Source organism: Ranitomeya imitator, chromosome 2 (assembly GCF_032444005.1).
Source record: "Ranitomeya imitator isolate aRanImi1 chromosome 2, aRanImi1.pri, whole genome shotgun sequence".
Taxonomy (NCBI): Eukaryota; Metazoa; Chordata; class Amphibia; order Anura; family Dendrobatidae; genus Ranitomeya; species Ranitomeya imitator.
The window spans coordinates 768835148-768857686 of NC_091283.1; the positions used below are offsets into that span (position 1 = coordinate 768835148).

The window sequence follows — 22539 nt, forward strand, 5'->3', positions numbered from 1 at the left end:
GTGTGGTTCCAGTGTTTGGACCTGAGTGGTGAAGGTCATGGAAGTATGTATTGAATTTCCTGGGAGTAGGAATCCTGAAGAGCACATGCTAATGTGTTGGATTTCCTGGGAGTAGGAGTCCTGAATAGCATACTGAACAACCTGTGTTGGATTTCCTAGGAGTAGGAGTCCGGAAGAGCACACAATGGGGCTTTGGACTTGCTAGTGGCCTGGGGTGTTGGACTGACGTCCTGAATAGCACCTGGACAGGTCATATGCCTAAGGTTTTGGTCTGACGTTCTGAACCCCTTCATGACCCAGCCTATTTTGACCTTAATGACCTGGCCGTTTTTTGCAATTCTGACCAGTGTCCCTTTATGAGGTAATAACTCGGGAACGCTTCAACGGATCCTAACGGTTCTGAGACTGTTTTTTCGTGACATATTAGGCTTCATGTTAGTGGTAACTTTAGGTCAATAATTTTTGCGTTTATTTGTGAAAAAAATGGAAATTTGGCTAAAATTTTGAAAATTTCGTAATTTTCAAATTTTGAATTTTTATTCTGTTAAATCAGAGAGTAATGTGACACAAAATAGTTAATAAATAACATTTCCCACATGTCTACTTTACATCAGCACAATTTTGGAAACAAAATTTTTTTTGCTAGGAAGTTATAAGGGTTAAAATTTGACCAGCGATTTCTCATTTTTACAACGAAATTTACAAAACCATTTTTTTTTTAGGAACCACCTCACATTTGAAGTCAGTTTGAGGGGTCTGTATGGCTGAAAATACCCAAAAGTGACACCATTCTAAAAACTGCACCCCTCAAGGTACTCAAAAAAACCACATTCAAGTAGTTTATTAACCCTTCAGGTACTTCACAGCAGCAGAAGCATCATGGAAGGAAAAAATGAACATTTAACTTTTTAGTCACAAAAATGATGTTTTAGCAACAATTTTTTTATTTTCCCAAGGGTAAAAAGAGAAACTGGACCCCAAACGTTATTGTACAATTTGTCCTGAGTACGCCGATACCTCATATGTGGGGGGGGGGGGGGGGGGGGACCACTGTCTGGGCGCACAACAGGGCTCTGAAGGGAAGGAGCGCCATTTGACTTTTTCAATGAAAAATTGGCTCCAATCTTTAGCGGACACCATGTCACGTTTGGAGAGCCCCTGTGTGCCTAAACATTGGAGCTTCCCCACAAGTGACCCCATTTTGCAAACTAGACCCCCCAAGGAACTTATCTAGATGCATAGTGAGCACTTTGAACCCCCAGGTGCTTCACAAATTGATCCATAAAAATAAAAAAGTACTTTTTTTTTTTTTTTTTTTTTTCCACAAAAAAAATTCATTTAGCCTCAATTTGTTCATTTCCACATGGGCAACAGGATAAAATGGATCCTAAAATTTATTGGGCAATTTCTCCTGAATACAGAGACACCTCACATGTGGGGGTAAACCACTGTTTGGACTGTTTGGGCACGCGGCAGGGCTCGGAAGGGAAGGAGTGCCATTTGACTTTTTGAATGAAAAATTAGCTCCAATCGTTAGCGGACACCATGTCGCGTTTGGAGAGGCCCTGTGTGCCTAAAGATTGGAGCTCCCCCACATGTGACCCCATTTTGGAAACTAGACCTCCCATGGAACTAATCTAGATGTGCGGTGACCACTTTAAACCCCCAAGGGCTTCATAGAAGTTTATAATGCAGAGCCGTGAAAATAAAAATTCATTTTTCTTTCCTCAAAAATTATTTTTTAGCCTGCAATTTTTTATTTTCACAAGAGTAACAGGAGAAATTGGACCCCAAAAGTTGTTGTCCAGTTTGTCCTGAGTATGCTGATGCCCCATATGTGGGGGGAACCCCTGTTTGGGTGCACGTCAGGGCTCGGAAGGGAAGTAGTGACATTTTGAAATGCAGACTTTGATGGAATGGTCTGCGGGCATCATGTTACGTTTGCAGAGCCCCTGATGTGCCTAAACAGTAGAACCCCCCCACAAGTGACCCCATTTTGAAAACTAGACCCCCCAAGGAACTTATCTAGTTATGTGGTGAGCACTTTGAACCCCCAAGTGCTTCACAGAAGTTTACAACACAGAGCGGTGAAAATAAAAAATCATTTTTCTTTCCTCAAAAAAGAGGTTTTAGCAAGCAATTTTTTATTTTCGCAAGGGTAACAGGAGAAATTGGACCCCAATAGTTCTTGCCTAGTTTGTACTGAGTACGCTGGTACCCCATATGTGGGGGTAAACCACTGTTTGGGCGAACGTCGGGCCTCGGAAGGGAGGGAGCACCATTTGACTTTTTGAACGCAAGATTGGCTGGAATCAATGGTGGCGCCATGTTACGTTTGGAGACCCCTGATGTGCCTAAACAGTGGAAACCCCTCAATTATAACTCCAACACTAACCCCAACACACCCCTAACCCTTTATCCCAACTGTAGCCATAACCCTAATCACAACCCTAACCCCAACACACCCCTAACCACAACCCTAACCCCAACACACCCGTAACTCTAATCCCAACCCTAACCCTAATCCTAACCCCAACCCTAACCACAACTTTAACCCCAACACACCCCTAACCCTATCCATAACCCTAACCACAAGCCTAATCTTAACCCTATTTCCAACCCTAGCCCTAACACTACACATACACGTGTGTATACAGACACACACACTGCACATACACGTGTGTATACAGACACACACACCCCACATACACGTGTGTATACACAGACACACACACTGCACATACACATGTGTATACAGACACACACACACACACACTGCACATACACGTGTGTAGACACAGACACTGCACATAAATAAAAGCCTGTCTCCTCTTCAGATTGAGATATAAATACTGTTAAATAGGACCTGCGCTGTGCGTTACTATAGTGTATGTAGTGTACCCCGATTCCCCACCTATGCTGAGAAATACATTACCAAAGTCGCCGTTTTCGCCTGTCAATCAGGCTGGTCAGGTCGGGTGGGCGTGGTGACATCGCTCTTTTCTTCCCCAGCTTTCCGTTGGTGGCGTAGTGGTGTGCGCATGTCGCAGTGACGAATCCACTGCGCGCACGTGAAGCAAAAGCGCGCGTTCTGCGCTATTGCCCCTGTCATCGGTGGGGGCGGCCATCTTCCTGGGGCCGCGCGTGTGCAGATGGAGTGCTCTGCTGCACGGGGCTTCAGGAAAATTGCCGCGGGATGCCGCGCGTGCGCACAAGAGATCGCGGCGGCCATTTTCCCAAAGCCGAGTTTGCATCTCGGCTTTGGGAAAATGGCCGCCGCGATCTCTAATGCGCACGCGCGGCATCCCGCGGCCATTTTCCTGAAGCCCCGTGCAGCAGAGCACTCCATCTGCACACGCGCGGCCCCAGGAAGATTGCCGCCCCCACCGATGACAGGGGCAATAGCGCAGAACGCGCGCTTTTGCTTCACGTGCGCGCAGTGGATTCGTCACTGCGACATGCGCACACCACTACGCCACCAACGGAAAGCTGGGGAAGAAAAGAGCGATGTCACCACGCCCACCCGACCTGACCAGCCTGATTGACAGGCGAAAACGGCGACTTTGGTAATGTATTTCTCAGCATAGGTGGGGAATCGGGGTACACTACATACACTATAGTAACGCACAGCGCAGGCCCTATTTAACAGTATTTATATCTCAATCTGAAAAAACGGGGTGACAGGTTCCCATTAAGCAGTCTTAACCTCAGATTAGAAATGCTGGGGGCCTCTAAGAGAGCGGGGGTCTAGAGAAACTGCACAGTTCTTTCCCCTTCCCTCTAACGCCTACACTATATACCAGTGTGTCTACGCTTCAGTTCCTCTAGACTTCCACAATAAAGAATCCTTAACGTCACATGATTGTGATGTCACCAAAGGTCCTTAATAGTGATCGGCAACCCCGTGGATGTTCAGGTTCAGCCGATCATTTAAAAAAAAAAAAAGTTTGGTTTGGGTACCAGACTAGTACCCCAACCCTATTCAGATGACCGAGGGGACCGAACACCTGTTTGCCATGCTGTCATCTATGTGACAGAGCAGCAAACACGGGCTCTGATCGGCGGTAAGATCGTTACCGCTGGATAGAGAGCTGTGGTTTCCATGCTGTCGGATGATGTGTCTGGCGGTAAGAAGGTTACCAAAGGTCACAGGCGTCGGCTAATGAGTACTTCTTTCATCAGCGTACGCCTGCTGTTGCTGATAGCAGCGGGAGCCGAAGTACGGTGATGAGAGTTCATCAGCCACCGCCTATGCTATAAATAAATTAAAAAAACGAGGTGGGGGTCTCTTATTTTTGTTAACCAGAGCAGACAAAACTGACAGCTGCAGATTGCAACCCCCAGCTGTCAGCTTTATCATGGCTGGCTATCAAGAATAGAGGGGTCCCGCGCTGTGTTTTTTTTATTATTACTATTTAAATACTTTTTAATTATGTGGAGTCCACACCCCATACCAGCTGGGGGCTGGTATTCTCAGTCTGGTAAGGGGTCATGGATATTGGCCCCCTGAGCCTAAAAATAGGTAACCTTTTTAATGGCCGGTCATAGCTGCTGGCTCACATGCAGTAATCTAACAGCTGTCTGAGCGATGGTACAGTTCTTACTGACAGTGTTTCTCACGCTGTCATTCAGATGACAGCGTGGGAAACCTCTGATGTTCAGGGTGCAGATTCCGAACCGTAATACAGACTTCCTGAAGAAATCTGTGTTTGGGGTCCGTGCACGACACTAGCTGTCTAACTGCGTGAAGTCGGTAGTGAATCAAATCAGCATGACGTAGGCAATCACGTCCCATCAACAGAGCAGCCGGGAAGAAGGGCTGAAGAGGAAGAGCTTAAAACATCTGCAAGGAGTTTATTTGTTCTCTCCATGTTAGCATGGGTTTCCTTCCACGCTCCAAAGACATACTGATAGGGAATGTAGATTGTTAGTCCCAATGGGGACAGTGATGATAATGTCTGTAATGCAGTGTAGAAGTATTGGGGCTATATAAATGAGCAAAATAATGAAATTAAAAAGAAGACTGATTTTTAACTGCTGAACATACGAGGGTAATGAGACTGGAGGGCTGGTTAAAGGCCATATTCAAAGACTTATTCACATGTAGCAGATAAAGTTAGTGTTGTGGATTTTACTATGTTGCAGTTTTTCCCACCTATTCACATTTTCTACAGCTGACGGACCGCTTTTTCCGACCGCGCATGCGCGGCCGGAACTCCGCCCCCACCTCCCCGCACCTCACAATGGGGCAGCGGATGCGCCGGAGAAATGCATACGCTGCCTCCGTTGTGCGGCACAACAAACGCTAGCGTCGGAATCTCGGCCCGACGCAATGCGACGGGCCGAATCCGACGCTAGTGTGAAAGTAGCCTAAGTCTGATATTACCCTAAAAAAAATAAATTCAGAAAGCAGTAGGAAAACGAAAATAAAATTACTAATACAGAACACAGGTTTTGGGAAACTTACAGTGCAGATAAGTGATGCTTACGTCTGTAACAGAGAGAGCACACTAAACAATTGTGTGTCCAGTCTAGGATCGCACAGCGAAGACTTGTCATGTCATGGCGTATCCTATATGGACAGGGATGGCGTCTACACAAGGGGGCCGCTCACCTGCTGAATGATTTTACAGTCTTTCGGAGAGTTCTCTCTAGGAGGAACTTTACCAAACAGCTTCCAGCCAGGAGCACTCGATGCTGCGGATTTGAGGTCCTTTGATCTTTTAGAAAAGAAGTTCCTGGAAGAAAAGAGACGTGTATTAAATACCTGTTTAGCCATAGAGCTACACGAGTCATCAATGAATGGACTGTGACACTGCCTCTTAGCACAAAAGGTTTAATAATAATTTATAACAATTATCTGAATACCTCTTTTCGAAATAGCATGTAACGTGCAAAATCACATAACACAATATTGTACAGCGGGAAACAAATACAGTATAATAATGAAGGTCACAACTAACTATGGATCCTCAGGCTATCCTCTCCTACACTAGAAAGCATCAGTAGCTGCTTTTCCAAAAAGTAGTAATCTCAGCGGATAGAAGCAGGGCTGTGGGGTCAGTAAACCATGGTTACAATGCCTATTTATCTACACTCCGACCCCTTCACAGTCAAGAATTAGCAAGAACAAATTTACTGCAGTAAAATGGTAACATCCGTACTAAATAGGAACCATATATTGATATACCGTAAATATATTTTATATTCTATTTACGGTTCTAATCTTTATCAGGACTATGAGGTTTTTGGCCTATCTGGCTAAGAACTTGCAGGTAGTTGCCATTTACCTGGCTGTTCTGCCCTGTGACAATGTGTTCCGGCTCAGGTGGTGATTCTCCCGCTTCCTTTGATCTGATTTTAACAGACCAGCTCTTCTTTTTTGCTCTGTTGATGGGGCGTCACTGCCGACGTCATGCTGATTGCCAGCTTACTCCCTGCAGTGAGGCAGTGGGGAGCAGACCATCAATCAGCATGACATCGGCAGTGACACCTGACCAATAGAGAAGAGAAGGAGCTGCTCTGTCAAACTCACGTCACTGTAAGAACCGCTATCAGGAGTGGTCCGCAATCATTCTGAGCTGAAATAGTTCGGCGCTGGGCAGAACAATCAGGTAGTTAGGAACTACCTTCTGGTAAGTTCTTAGTCCAATAGGCAGAAAAAAAAAGTTCTGGATATTTAATATATTATCCAAAAATAAATAAATAAATAAAAATATATATATATATATATATATATATATATATATATATATATATATATATATATATATATATATATATATATATATATACACACACACATTGTGGCAACAGCGGAATAGGAGCTAGTTTTGGGTGGAGTTGGAATTTGTAGAAATCCATTAACTCGCGCCACGCCGTTCAGGCAATAAAGTCCACTCTTTTCTTTATTTTTTGTGCTGCTTTTCTTATTTTTTTCATATTGTTATATATATATATATATATATATATATATTTTTTTTTTTTTAGAGCGCGAGTTAATGGATTTCTACAAATTCTAACTCCACCCAAAACTAGCTCCTATTCCGCTGTTGCCACAGCCCTCAACAAACTCAAAAGCAGCCAAAGAGCCTGGAATATTAACTCAAGTTTTTGGGGTTGCTTGATGACAAAAGCTTTGACTGTGGCTACAAGAAAGAAAAAAAATCACGCCTGTTAAAAGTTACAGTACGAGTTCTTATTTCAGGTTAATCTGCCGGGTCCACGTGCTGCTTCACGTTGCCCATCTCCATGATGGAGATGCCTACCATTTAAACATGCAATATCTTGTCTCTAAGGCTGGTTTCACACTTGCGTTTCAAAACGCATGCGTTTTTTTTTTTTAAAAACGCATGGTGAAGAAACACATGTAAACGTGTGCAAACGCTGCATTTTTTTGACGCATGCGTTTTTGCATGTGGTGAAAAAAAACGCGGTGTTTTGACGCGTTTACATGCGTTTTTTCATGCGTTTGCGTTTTTTAAACGCATGCAGATAAATGTGTGACAGCTGCCAATCATCAAAGTAAAAAACCCACTATAAACAAAAAGAGCTAGGGTTAGGGGTAGGGTTAGGGGTAGGGATCCTAACCCTAACGGGATCCTAACCCTACCCCTAACCCTAAAGGGATCCTAACCCTACCCTTAAAGCGATTAGGGTTAGGGGTAGGGTTAGGATCCCTTTATCAATTTTATGGTGTGGGGTGGTTTATCAGTGTGTTTTTTTTGTTTTTTTTTAAACGCATGCGTTTTTAACGCATGCAAACGCATGTGGTTAAAAACGCATGCGTTTACATAGACAGCAATGCATTTTTTTGCCGCAAAAAAAGGCATGCGTTTTTTTGCGGCAAAACAACGCCGCTAAAAATACTACATGTTGCATTTTTGCAACACAACGCATGCAGAAAAAAACGCATGTGTTGCAAAAACACGTCAAAACGCATACAAAAAAACGCATGCGTTTTTAATGTTAAATATAGGGGAAAAAACGCATGCGTTTTTTTTGCGTTTTTTACCGCAAAAAAAAAACCGCAAATGTGAAACCACCCTAAAATGGACGAGACTAGCCCATGTTGCAATTTTTCATGTGCAAAATTAATCACGTGCACAATAACCATAACATTTGGCTGTCTGAATATATGCAAACTTGTCTTTCCTATAGGGGTCTTTCCAAAGTGCAATTTGCTGTGTCCATCGGATGGAAGAATTCCCCCAACATATACCTTGGACACATGTAAAGGCTTACAGTGCCATTTGCCAGCCATAGGCTCCTTTTTTTCCCTTAATACAACAACCCGCATGGCAAAAGTTTCTTTCATGAATGTCTCTACTGTGCCATTTCATGTGGCAAAAAAAAAAGGACACTGCCGCGCATTTGTCAAGCAGATATTGTAGGTTTCCACAGTATTCGTTATGATTTTAACAATTTGTGTGCATCTGTTAATTACATAAAAACATGTTAAAATCCAAATACGTTTCCTACAGTGAAAAGCAATGACTTGGTGCAGATTTTGGCATGCATGTACAAAAATCCCTGTAAAACTACAGCTTCTGTTCAGCTTTCAGCATCTATTAACCTCTTTAGCTGAAATGTATCATGGCGAGCAGTCCTTCAGCTAATTTCCAGAAAGCTCAGTTTTTACGAGTATTCCTTCTGCCTTCTGCAAATATATTTGAATGGCCTAGAGGACTAGTTCAATGATGTAGCCCGAAATGCTGTGAAATGTGCCATCCCCATCTGTGGTGAGATCTGGCCGCTGTAGTTACTAAAGTATCATGGAAGTGATGTCTCATCAGAAACTGAAGATAACAAGTCCTTCATTAACAACTGCTGGGTTGCACTTATTATTATGGGCAGCACGGTGGCGCAGTGGTTAGCACTACAGCCTTGCAGCGCTGGAGTCCTGGGTTCTAATCCCACCCAGGACAACATCTGCAAAGAGTTTGTATGTTCTCTCCGTGTTTGCGTGGGTTTCCTCCGGGCACTCCGGTTTCCTCCCACATTTCCAAAGACATACTGATAGGAAATTTAGATTGTGAGCCCCATCAGGGACAGCGGCGATGATAATGTGTGTGCAAACTGTAAAGCGCTGCTGAATATGTTAGCGCTATATAAAAAATAAAGATTATTATTAGAGTTTCAGTTCTTCCAAGGAAAATAGGTCATCCAAATGATGTTTTCACTTTCCCTCCTTGCTGGAGAGCGGTATGTGATTTCTTCTCAAATCCTTGTGATCTACCACAGCCATTTCCTCTTCTCTTTTTCTTCCACGAAATCTGAGTGAAACCATGTGTCAAAACACCAGCGTCCCATACAGCCCTGCAGAAACTATGCGCACTGGAGACAACCCCAGGACTCACCCTCCCTTTTTGTTATTATTTGACCTTTTTCTTGTCAAATCATCCAATCAATTCAGAACTTGGGCAAAAGAAAAGCTTGTTCACATCTGTAGGGTCCAACAGCCGCTTTTCTCCAGTCTAGTAAAGCATCAAAAGGAAAAAAGATAACAAAACTAACACGACAGTTTCTTCCTTTGTGTCTGATGTCCTTTGATGACAGTGAAATGGTGGATGTCCAAAAAAACAAACAAGCGCGTAAAACTGCACATTTCATCATTTGCTTCCAGCTTTGCCAAAAAAACCTGACCAAACTCAACGGATTGTGAGCCAAGCCTAAAAGGGACGATACATGAATATTACATGGAGATGCTGAATTCTCGAAAACTGGACAATAATCTAATCAATGGCAGATGTCTGAGGAAAGAAAGAAGGATCGGGGATGTTGGATTTCAGTATGCGTATTTGTTTTGTTGTCAGGGGAGAGCACATTACCCACCTCGCGAGAAGCCTGGATAGACTTACTGCCCTCTCCCCACTGAGAACACATGCACACTCAGCCAAGCAGGCATAGATATCGGGAGCTGGGAGAAACTTCATTTGGCTAGCAGTCTATGGCTTTAGGGTGAATCCTTTGCTCAGTCATGTTAAAAATACTTGGTCAGCCCCCCAACAATCAGTAGACAGATATTCGAGTGTCTGTAGAGAGAAAAGGAAGGGAGAGGGAGGAAACGATCGCTGAAGCTACCAGGAAGCGAGAGGACCAATAACCATCATGGATGGCAGGAGCTTCTGGAGCTCACGTTCAGTTGGGCACCTCAGGGTAAAACATGCCTGGCTGCAATCACACAACCAGGCTCTGAGTTATGCTGCCCATGGCTCGGACGGCAAGAAGCTGATCATACGTTCCCTTTAACCCCTTCATGACCCAGCCTATTTTGACCTGAATGACCTGGCCGTTTTTTGCAATTCTGACCAGTGTCCCTTTATGAGGTAATAACGCTTCAACGGATCCTAGCGGTTCTGAGACTGTTTTTTCGTGACATATTGGGCTTCATGTTAGTGGTAAATTTAGGTCGATCATTTCTGCGTTTATTTGTGAAAAAAATGGAAATTTGGCTAAAATTTGGAAAATTTCGCAATTTTCAAAGTTTGCATTTTTATTCTGTTAAACGAGAGAGTTATGTGACCCAAAATAGTTAATAAATAACATTACCCGCATGTCTACTTTACATCAGCACAATTTTGGAAACAAATTTTTTTTTTTGCTAGGAAGTTATAAGGGTTCAAATTTGACCAGCGATTTCTCATTTTTACAACGAAATTTACAAAACCATTTTTTTTAGGAACCACCTCACATTTGAAGTTAGTTTGAGGGGTCTATATGGCTGAAAATACCCAAAAGTGACACCATCCTAAAACCTGCACCCCTCAAGGTGCTCAAAACCACATTCAAGAAGTTTATTAACCCTTCAGGTGCTTCACAGCAGCAGAAGCAACATGGAAGGAAAAAATGAATATTTAACTTTTTAGTCACAAAAATGATCTTTTAGCAACTATTTTTTTTATTTTCCCAAGGGTAAAAGGAGAAAATGGACCCCAAAAGTTATTGTACAATTTGTCCCGAGTACGCAGATACCTCATATGTGGGGGGAACCCACTGTTAGGGCGCACAACAGGGCTTGGAAGGGAAGGAGCACCATTTGACTTTTTCAATGAAAAATTGGCTCCAATCTTTATCGGACACCATGTCGCGTTTGGAGAGCCCCTGTGTGCCTAAAGATTGGAGCTCCCCCACAAGTGACCCCATTTTGGAAACTAGACCCTCCCCCCCAAGGAGCTTATCTAGATGCATAGTGAGCGCTTTGAACCCCCAGGTGCTTCACAAATTGATCCGTAAAAATGAAAAAGTCAAATTTTTTTTTTTTCTCACAAAAAATTTCTTTTAGCCTCAATTTGTTCATTTCCACATGGGCAACAAGATAAAATGGATTCTAAAACGTATTGGGCAATTTCTCCTGAGCACACCGATACCTCACATGTGGGGGTAAACCACTGTTTGGGCACACGGCAGGGCTCGGAAGGGAAGGAGTGCCATTTGACTTTTTGAATGAAAAATTAGCTCCAATCGTTAGCGGATACCATGTTGCGTTTGGTGAGCCCCTGTGTGCCTAAACATTTGAGCTCCCCCACAAGTGACCCCATTTTTGAAACTAGACCTCCCATGGAACTAATCTAGATGTGCGGTGACCACTTTAAACCCCCAAGTGCTTCACAGAAGTTTAGAATGCAGAGCTGTGAAAATAAAAAATCATTTTTCTTTCCTCAAAAATTATGTTTTAGCAAGCAATTTTTTTCCACAAGGGTAACAGGAGAAATTGGACCCCAATAGTTGTTGCCCAGTTTGTCCTGAGTATGCTGGTACCCCATATGTGGGGGTAAACCACTGTTTGGGCGCACGTCGGGGCTCAGAAGAAGTAGTGACGTTTTGAAATGCAGACTTTGATGGAATGGTCTGCGGATGTCACGTTGCGTTTGCAGAGCCCCTGATGTGCCTAAACAGTAAAAACCCCCCACAAGTGACCCCATTTTGGAAACTAGACCTCCCATGGAACTTACCTAGATATGTGGTGAGCACTTTGAACCCCCAAGTGCTTCACAGACGTTTACAACGCAGAGCCGTGAAAATAAAAAATCATTTTTCTTTCCTCAAAAATTATGTTTTAGCAAGCAATTTTTTATTTTCGCAAGGGTAACAGGAGAAATTGGACCCCAATAGTTGTTGCCCAGTTTGTCCTGATTATGCTGGTACCCCATATGTGGGGTAAACCACTGTTTGAGAGCGTCGGGGCTCGGAAGGGAGGGAGAACCATTTGACTTTTTGAACGCAGGATTGGATGGAATCAATGGTGGCGCCATATTGCGTTTGGAGACCCCTGATGTGCCTAAACAGTGGAAACCCCTCAATTCTAACTCCAACACTAACCGCAAGGCACTGCATTTTACCTGCGGATTTACCGCTGATTTCCAGTGTTTTTTGTGCGAATTTCACCTGCAGATTCCTATTGAGGAACAGGTGTAAAACGCTGCGGAATCCGCACAAAAGAATTGACATGCTGCGGAGAATACAACGTAGCGTTTCCGCGTGGTATTTTCCGCACCATTGGCACAGCGGATTTGGTTTTCCATAGGTTTACATGGCACTGTAAACCTGATGGAAAACTGCTAAGAATCCGCAGCGGCCAATCCGCTGTGGATCCGCAGCCAAATCCACACCGTGTGCACATAGCCTAATTCTAACCATAACCCTAGCTCTAACCCTAATTCTAACCCTAGCACGAACCCTAACCCTAGTGGAAAAATAAAAGTAAATACATTTTCTTTATTTTATTATTGTCCCTACCTATGGGGGTGATAAAGAGGGGGGTTCATTTACTATTTTTTTTTATTTTGATCACAGTGATAGGTTTTATCACAGTGATCAAAATGTACCTGGAACAAATCTGCCGACCAGCAGATTCGGAGGGCACACTGCGCATGCGCCCGCCATTTTGGAAGATGGCGGCGCTCATGGACAAGACGGACAGACACCGGGAGGCTTGGTAACTATGAGGGGGTGGGATCGGAGCACGGGCGAGTGGATCAGAGCAAGGGGGAGCGGACAAGAGGACGGGGGGAGCGGACAGGAGGACGGGGGGAGCGGACAGGAGGACGGGGGGAGCGGACAGGAGGACGGGGGGAGCGGACAGGAGGACGGGGGGAGCGGACAGGAGGACGGGGGGAGCGGACAGGAGGACGGGGGGAGCGGACAGGAGGACGGGGGGAGCGGACAGGAGGACGGGGGGAGCGGACAGGAGGACGGGGGGAGCGGACAGGAGGACGGGGGGGACGGAGCACAGTACGGCACAGGACGGAGGACTGGGGAGGAGATTGGTGGCGGGGGCAGATCAGGGTTTCCAGCCATGGCCGATGATATTGCAGCCTCGGCCATGGCTGGATTGTAATATTTCACCACTTTTCATAGGTGAAATATTACAAATTGCTCTGATTGGCTGTTTCACTTTCAACAGCCAGTCAGAGCAATCATAGCCACGGGGGGGGAGGGGGTGGGGGAGGGGGCAAAGCAACCCCCCCTGGGCTGAAGTCCCACTCCCCATGTCCCTGTAGGTCGGGTGAAATTGGAGTTAACCCTTTCACCCGACCTGCAGGGACGCGATCATTCTGTGACAACATATGCGTCACAGGTCGGATTGGCACCGACTTTCATGACGCATACGCTGTGTCACAGGTCGGGAACGGGTTAAACAGTCATGATCGGAGGCTGAAAGCACTGGAGGGGGGGTTGGACATATACACTTCAGCCTTTTGATGAACCTATAGAATAAAGTCCCTTAATATCACCCCCCCCCCCCCCCCCAAAAAAAAAAAAAAAAAAAAAAAACACCACACATGTTGGCAGTCATTAAGGGGTTAACTTCGTCTCCTGCACAGATCAACACAGAATAAATCTTTCCGAGAAATATCAGCAGTCTCTACTGTATAGCCAGTCTTGGGACAATTAGATCATGAATCCATTCCATACCCCTTGATCAGCTACGACTCCTAAATGCTGATGAGCCAATATTCACTCTCGGACATTTCCTGGACACTATTTTAAGATGTTTAGTTAAAAACAACCCCTTTCGAGAAGGAACAGTAATCGGATTCCCCAGGACCCGTTTCCAGTACTTCCATCAAACAGCTCATTTTGTATTGGAGAGTCAGGGCCATCTCAGCAGCAGTATGGCCGTTCTTGTAATACAAGGAGACATGGAAAGATTACTCTGTACTATTGGCTCCATTCTGGCCCCCACAGATGGCTACTATCAGCACCACCACTCATTTATGTCAAGATTTCTTTATAGAGCATCAGGAGAAAACTTCTAAATGCCAAAAAGCAGGAAAGGGTCCAAAACATTAACAAATCTTAATCTTGGCCAGTTTGGGTTCAAGAGGTTTCTGGAACAATTATCTTGTGTATTCTGGCTTGTCCAGTACAAAAACAACAAGATGCACTGTACTCAGCTAAGGTCCAAATGCTGCCAGTTCACCGCTGCCCATAGTCTTTGCTAACAGGCTGCAGTGGTGACATCACAACTACAGCATATGTGATTGTGGCAGCCAATCACTGGGCTCGGCAGTCTCGTGCCAGCTATTTTTTCATGACTGTTGAGCCAAGATTCGCTGCAGAGGATAAGTGCACTGTACTCCTGTAGTTGGGCTAACTTTAATTAAAGTGGGTGTCTTACAATAACATGAAGGAAATGTGTTTTAATAGTTTTTTGGGGGGTTATGCAAACCATTCAGAAAATGAATGCAGGATTCACATGTGTGTCGTGGTCTGAGTGCAGACGAATGGATGCATGGACTGGCCGCTGGGCTCATCAGAACAGCGGAGGCTGGTGAGTTTGGGTTATGAGTCTGCTGTCAGTCCGTGCATCACGTGGCCCGTGGCACAGATGTGCAACCTAAGGCATCACAAGTGGAACATTAAAAATTAAGTCTCCACAATACAGCATTTCTAGCATAAATCTAGTGGTGCTTTGGTTAGTAATGCTGCATTCACCATGACTCACTTTAGACATCACTCTCTGACATCGCTCGGGATGTCCTGCAAATATAGCCATCTGTTCAAATAAGAAAACGGAGATGTCCTGCATATTCGACTTATGAGAGAAACCACTCAAGAGTATGACATCCAAAAAATAAAAATATACCATAGATTTCATAGCACATTCGCACAAACATGAGAAACATGCCTTTAAAGTCCTGAAAAACACTGAACCTGAAGCAAAATCTATGGCTGCGTGCCCACGATCAGGAATAGCAGTGTTTTGGACGCAGCGTATTTTTGCAGTCTTTTACATTACAAGCACAGTGGATGAGATTTATAGACGCCCCATGCCCACTGTGCTTTTTAACGCTGCATAAACTCATGAAGCGGAAGCATGTCAATTTCTGTAGTGGAGATTCCCATGTGCGTAATCCATATATTTACAGACAGGGCTGTGGAGTCGGAGTCGTGGAGTCAGAGCCCATTTTTGTGGAGTCCGGTGTCATGGAAATTGAGGAGTCCGAGGTTTGGCTTACCGACTCCACAGCCCTGGTTACAAAACACATGCATTAAAAGAGTGCAATGTAGAACGCAGCGTTTTGGAAGCCAAAACGCTACTATTCCTGATCGTGGGCACATGTGTAAGAGAAAAATGGGAGCAATTCTGCATTAGGAACCAGCTGAGAGGTAAAGGTGTAAAGGGAAGAGGTTTAGATTGCCTGGTCTTAAGTGCTGATGCCCTTCACCCCCCATCAACACACCCAAATTGTTCTCTGACATGGGGGGAGGCAGGCGTATTCACCCTGCAATGTGTATACTGTAGACGCTTGGATGAGGAAGGTCATATATAATCTATAGCCATATCTAAATGTAAATGGCATACCTAATCTTTATGACCGATAAGGGCAAACAATAGCTACTGCAGTTACACAATGTCACTGGCACTTCGGGAATGACACTTTTTTTCCCATAAATCAGCAGTATATGTGAAAATAAGAAACTTTGTACTATATCATTTCTTAGAGAAAACTCCTCTTTCTCCTCCGGACTGATTATCCATTCTTAAAATTCTGAATTGATGTGTAAAATCTGTATTCAGTGAGTACAGACATAGCCATTACTGAGATAGGTGCTGACAGTTGGTGCTCATAGAGTTCCATGGAGAACGGTAAGTGATGTTCTAGAGCAGATCTTGCAGCAGAAGGCCTGCGTCCGCCTCCAGATCCTCCCTATAGAGTTAAAAGCACCAACTGCCGCCTCCTATCTCAGTAATGAGAAAAGCCTGTAGTCACGGAATACAGAGTTTATGGAGAATTGAGAGTGGATGATCAGTCCAGGAAGAGAAGGGAGAACATTTCTCTGATCATATAATCTACAAAGTTACTTATTTCCATGTGTACTGTTAATTAAAACAATTACTCTAAGTAAACACAGATGAGAAACCAGGAGCAGTTTGGCAAGTCACATCAGATCTATGTTCACAGATTCAAAACAAACATACAAAGAACATTGTAGCTACTGTGAACCATCAAGGAGGCTCGGTTATGTTTTGGGGCGGCTTTGCTGCATTTGCACAAGGTGCCTTGAATCTGTGCATAGGGGTAGGTGCACACGGGCTGGACCCTGCGTACCTCTGGAGCATCCACAAGTTACAGAATAGTGGATGGGATTTTCAAGAAATCCCATGCCCACTATGCGTGCACAGACGACCTCAGCTTATCTGCGGAGACGGACGTGTGGCGCGGCTTTCCAGACAGCAGCATGTCTATCTTGTGGAGATGCGAGCCTCCGTAAGATAAATTTCGCTCATACAATGTATTGGACGCGGTGAATCCGCACGGTTCAATGAACACATGCGTTCAAAAGACGGCAGCGCTTTGGATGGAGCGGACGACACATGCTGTGTCCAAAGCGCTGCCAATTACTGACCGTGTGCACCTACCCTAGTACAACAAAATATGAGGACTATGAAGGCATTCTGGCCAAATGTGCTGCCCCCTGTCAGAAAGCTTGGTCTGAGTCGCAACTCATGGGTCTGCCAACAGGATAATGACCCAAAACACACAGCAGAAAACATCCAAGAACATTTCAATGCAAAGCATTAGACTATTCTGAAAGTGGCTTCTATGTTCTCTGATCTACATCCTGTTGAATATCTGTGGACGGAGCTAACCCTGCCGGCTGGAGAAGGCGCCTTTCACGCCTGAGACCGCGGATCAGTTTGATCATGATGAGTGGCCAAAGTACCTGAAGTCTCAATGAGTTACACAAATCGTTAGTTTGCAGGAATTGCATCAAAAGGGTGTGCAACAAAATATAAAGTTATGTACCATCATTTTTAGCTAGGCCGTTTTCATTAGTTTTTTTTATTTATTTATTTTTTTAATTTTCTGTTGACCCAAAATTCAAAAGCAGCGTCAGATTTTCATTAGTTGATATTCAGTAAATATAACCTGAAATCGACAAAAGTAATTTTCAATTTATTTCAGTGACCATTGTGGATTTTTCTGTATATCCACTTCTAAGCCAAATATTTTCTTTTGTGGATTCTTACTTCACCTTTCACTGAAGCCCACTAGTGATGAGTGAGCACTCTCGTGTCCTAATTGAGTATTTTCCTTGTGCTTGAAAAAAATACTCTCGACACCACAGTTGTTTGACAGCCGCGGCGGCCAGAGGTTTTTTTTTTTCTAAGCACGCCAAAAATACTCCAAGATACAAGCGTGCTGAGATAACACCTTATCCGAGCACGCTCACTCATCACTAAAGCACACTTATGATTAGACTTGCTACAGTTCACAATTATATTGTACAAACAAGCAACTTCACAAGTTTCCCCTTATTAAATATCCTCTCAATTCTATAGTCAACAGTGTGTTACCTAGGTTACTGGCCACCTATACAGACTATCAGAGGTGGCTGGTTTCCTAGGCAATGAGAGTAACAACTAAGCCGTGTGTTACAGCATCAATAGATCCGGCCAGCTTCCGTCCCTCTGAACTCCTCCGAAGCTGCCCCGGCTTGCAGAATCAAAGAGTCCACAGTTCAGGTCAGCAGCTCCAACATGCCACCGGCCGGAATTGTCAATCTCCCACCAAGCAGTGTACTTCTAAAAATTAATAATGAAAAGACCTCTTTAAAGTCACTTTACAGACTGTGAACAATCATTGGCATGTGTAAACATGACGCCAACTACCCAAACAACCAAAACGCTAGTTTATCGCCCCACATAACCAGGTGATGTGCTACCAACAATGTACCCAATGTAAGAAGAAGAACAAATGAACAGTAATGTCACATGCACAATACAACCATGACCACCGCAGCAGACAGATTATCTCTGCCAAAAAGGAAGTGAACGATCAGAGAAATCTCTTCACAATATTGCCCTTGTGTTTATGGCCAAACCTGCCATTGTACATGTGACTGAGGAGACATCTAGACGCCTGGACTTATTATTCTACTGAATGGAATAAATGAAGATTTGCAGCCACCCACAAAGGAATTTTTCGCCTTGCGCTTCGGTTTGTGTTTTTTCTCACCTTCTTCTATGGGGCAGCATGGTGGCTCAGGCTCAGTGGTTAGCACTGCAGCCTTGCAGTGCTGGGGTCCGGGGTTCAAATCCCTCCAAGGACAACATCTGCCAGGAGTTTGTATTTTCTCCCCGTGTTTGCCTGGGTTTCCTCCCACATTCCACAGGGAGTTTATGTTGTGAGCCCCAATGGGGACAGTGGCAGTAATGTATGTAAAGCACTGCGGAAAATGCTATATAAGCAAAGCATAATAAATAATAATACAGAGCTATAACAAATAGATATTTGCTTAATTTTGCAAGAAAAGTTATAGTTTTGATTGACACATTCATTTTGCTATGCAATACACTGAAAATCATGAAGAAAAAAAATTTCCAAATGGGATGAAATGGAGGAAAAAATGTAATTCCGCCATTGCTTTATGGGTTTCGTTTTTTGTTTTTGTGTGGTGAAAAGGACCTGGAAATCTGATTATACAGGTCACCACCGTTAGAGGGGTTGATCTCTTCTACTATAATAATACAGTATTGCAGTATATGGCCACGTTCACACATTCAGTATGTGGTCAGTATTTTACATCAGTATGCGTAAAGGTACCTTCACACTAAACGACGCTGCAGCGATCCAGACAACGATCCGGATCGCTGCAGCGTCGCTGTTTGGTCGCTGGAGAGCTGTCACACAGACCACTCTCCAGCGACCAACGATGCCGGTAACCAGGGTAAACATCGGGTTACTAAGCGCAGGGCCGCGCTTAGTAACCCGATGTTTACCCTGGATACCATCCTAAAAGTAAAAAAAAACAAACGCTTCATACTTACCTTCTGCTGTCTGTCCCCGGCGCTCTGATTCTCTGTACTGGCTGTGAGCACAGCGGCCGGAAAGCAGAGCGGTGACGTCACCGCTCTGCTTTCCGGCCGCTGTGCTCACAGTGAGTGCAGGAAAGCACAGCGCCGAGGGACAGACAGCGGAAGGTAAGTATGTAGTGTTTGTTTTTTTTACTTTTAGGATGGTATCTAGGGTAAACATCGGGTTACTAAGCGCGGCCCTGCGCTTAGTAACCTGATGTTTACCCTGGTTACCAGCGAAGACATCGCTGAATCGGTGTCACACACGCCGATTCAGCGATGTCAGCGGGAGAGCCAGCGACCAAAGAAAGTGCTGGCCCTCTAACCCCGACCAACGACATCACAGCAGGATTCTGATCGCTGCTGCGTGTCACACTGAACGATATCGCTAGCCAGGACGCTGTAACGTCACGGATCGCTAGCGATATCGTTTAGTGTGAAGGTACCTTAAGCCAAAATCATGAGTGGAACAATCACTGAAGAAGTAGAATAGAAACATGTCACTCACAAATACTAATGGAAAATACTGATCATGTGAACGTGGCCTATAGTCTACTATGGTGATCTGTGGCTGAGCCTCATAGGAGTAGCAAGGAGGGTCTTCAGCAGGACTGGTGCTGCCATGGTTACAAGTTTTGCTGCAGATCACACCCATACTAATGAGTGGAGAAAAATCTGTAAAAAAAAAAATCTCGTGTTAAAAAAAATGCATTAAAAACGAAGCAGAAATACGTATTTTATGTGGCGTTTTTCCTGCAGAGATGCAGAAATTTCTGCAAACACTTAACATGTGCACATGGTAAAAATAAACTCTGGGACAAAGTATTTCCAGGCAGCACAGAAGAAATGTTACAATGTAAATATGTGAGGACGGAATCTGGGGCCTGGCACCTAGTACTTATCAGAAGGATCTCCGAATGAGGGGAGGGATAATGACTGCGACCAGGTCCATCCCTTTCCTGCTAGGAACAATAGTTAGAATCACACAGAATGACACACCCCGACAATATCTCATTCCAAGACACAAACGAAGATACAGACCAAAAGTATAAATTATTATTTTATACCACAGTTTTCAGTTAGCCATTAAAAGGTATCAACCACTGAGGACTCTCAATTCTAAATATTTTTCAGTTTTATACCAGAAACGTTCCAATCATTGCCCTTCTGTAACCGTGATAACAAAATAGCCCGACCTCTCATTATCCCCCTTACCGGGGAAGTTCTTTGTAGAAGTTTGGATTTATTGATACATAGTAACGATGTCGGGGAAGATACAGATCTTTCCCCTTGAGAAAGCAGCACGGTGCTGCCGCGAAACGCGCGTCGGGGTCCGTTCTCCGGCTGTCTCCCTTATTGGTAAGCCTGGCCTTTTGTCCATCAGACTCCTTTTACTTGTTATGGAACTTAGCGATACTTAAGACATATTCTCGGGATGTCTGTGGCCATGACTATAGATCCTGTGCAGCTGGCTTACCTAATTTAGACCATTTGCTATGGTTTGTCATTATTTGACATTATTAAATCATGGGGTTTTTCTCTTTTGCAGCGCTGTGGGTGTTTTTCAGCATTTGATTAGCATCATCTTGTGTGTGTTACTTTGTGGCACAAACAAATTTTAACTTTTATATGGATCATTAAATAAACTTTGTTACCTAGTTTTCATCGATGCTCTGGATGTTCTCCTTATTTATAAGATACAGATCGGGTACTGTAAATTTAGATTGAGTGATTTGGTTCTCCCGGGCTCTGTTAGCAGCTTACCCTTCACTGCCCTGAGCATGCGATCTCCAAGCCTTTGGGTTCTGCTCACATCTGCATTATCAATTCTGGTTGTCTGTTCTGACAAAGGAGCAATAAAACAATTCACAGCTGTGAGGACACAAAGGCCACTCAACCCACTGATCAGTCTATAATGGGGTCCGCTGGGGCATCATCTTGGTGAAGAAAAAAAACATAATGTAGCATGCTGTGATTTTTCCCATCCTTTTTTTGTTTTTTACATAGCTTCCGCCTATTTTTTTTTTTATAATGTTGTAAAAACTTGTCGTGAAACACTGAAAGAGTATGATAAATGATATTTCTTGTAACGGAGATGATGCGCGCTCATTAGGAAAACTCCCAGTAAACACATTCCACATAAAGGGATTGCTCATCAGTCACACTAGCACAACTTGTCTGTATGAGCAGTTCCTCCCCACGTCTTTCCCCTTCGTCACGTGGCCAGATAGCTGCACATACATGGGGCCGTCTTGTGACTTGTTTACTTTCACACATTATCACGAAATTAATTCAACTGTACTAATAATAATAACAATAATAATCTTTATATAGCACCAACATATTCCGCAGAGATTTACAGTACTAATACTAACATCCATCCTCATGTGAGGAGACCAAGATATTTTAAACTTGGGTGGGGGCGGGGAAAATCACAAAAATAAATGAGTTTCACCTGCTGAACCTGTTTTTCTCTCCACCTAAGGCCGGCCTCACACTAGCGAGTTTTACGGACGTAAGAGAGGTGCTGAAAATACGGATTGCATACGGTACAATGATTCTCTATGCCCCAGCTCCTATCTGCCGTATTTTACTGATCCGTATTATACGGTCTTCTACGGCCGTAGAAAATCGCAGCATGTTGCGTTTGTCACCGTATTGTGCAAAAAATCTGCCAATGAAAGTCTATGGGGGCCAGAAAAATACGGATTACACACGGACCAGCAGTGTGACTTACGAGAAATACGCTGCGCTGTTAGAGAGAAAAGCCGGCAATTCAGTGCGGTGTACAGTAAAATCACACTGACAGCTTACAATAGAATAGGTGGAGTAAATGTATACACATAGAATAGGGGTATATATATTGAGACACATATATGTATATACATATTAATATTTCATACAGCGCTAGATAGCTTTAAAGCAGGTAATTCAATTGCCGGCTTTTGCTATCTCTTTCCTAAACCCGACATGATATGAGACATGGTTTACACACAGTAAACCATCTCATATCCCCGTTTTTTTTGCATATTCCACACTACTAATGTTAGTAGTAGTGTGTATGTGCAAAATTTGGGCACTCTAGCTATTACAATAAAGGGTTAAATGGCGGAAAAAATTGGTGTGGGCTCCCGCGCAATATCCCACGGCTACACGGGAATGGGAAGAGAGTGGCTGGGGGCAGATGTTTTTAGCGGGGGGGGGGGGGGGGCAATAACCGTGGACCCTCT

At 44.1% G+C, this 22539-nt stretch overlaps 1 protein-coding gene across 2 annotated transcripts in view; it reads right to left on the bottom strand.

Moving 5' to 3' along the window:
• Positions 1-22539, bottom strand: part of TBC1D12 (TBC1 domain family member 12) — a 130863-nt gene that overhangs the window by 68946 nt on the left and 39378 nt on the right. For both annotated transcript variants that reach the window (XM_069753458.1, XM_069753457.1), the window contains exon 2: positions 5615-5738. In XM_069753458.1, coding sequence (XP_069609559.1) covers positions 5615-5738 — 124 coding nt within the window. The remainder of the gene's footprint in view (positions 1-5614; positions 5739-22539) is intronic.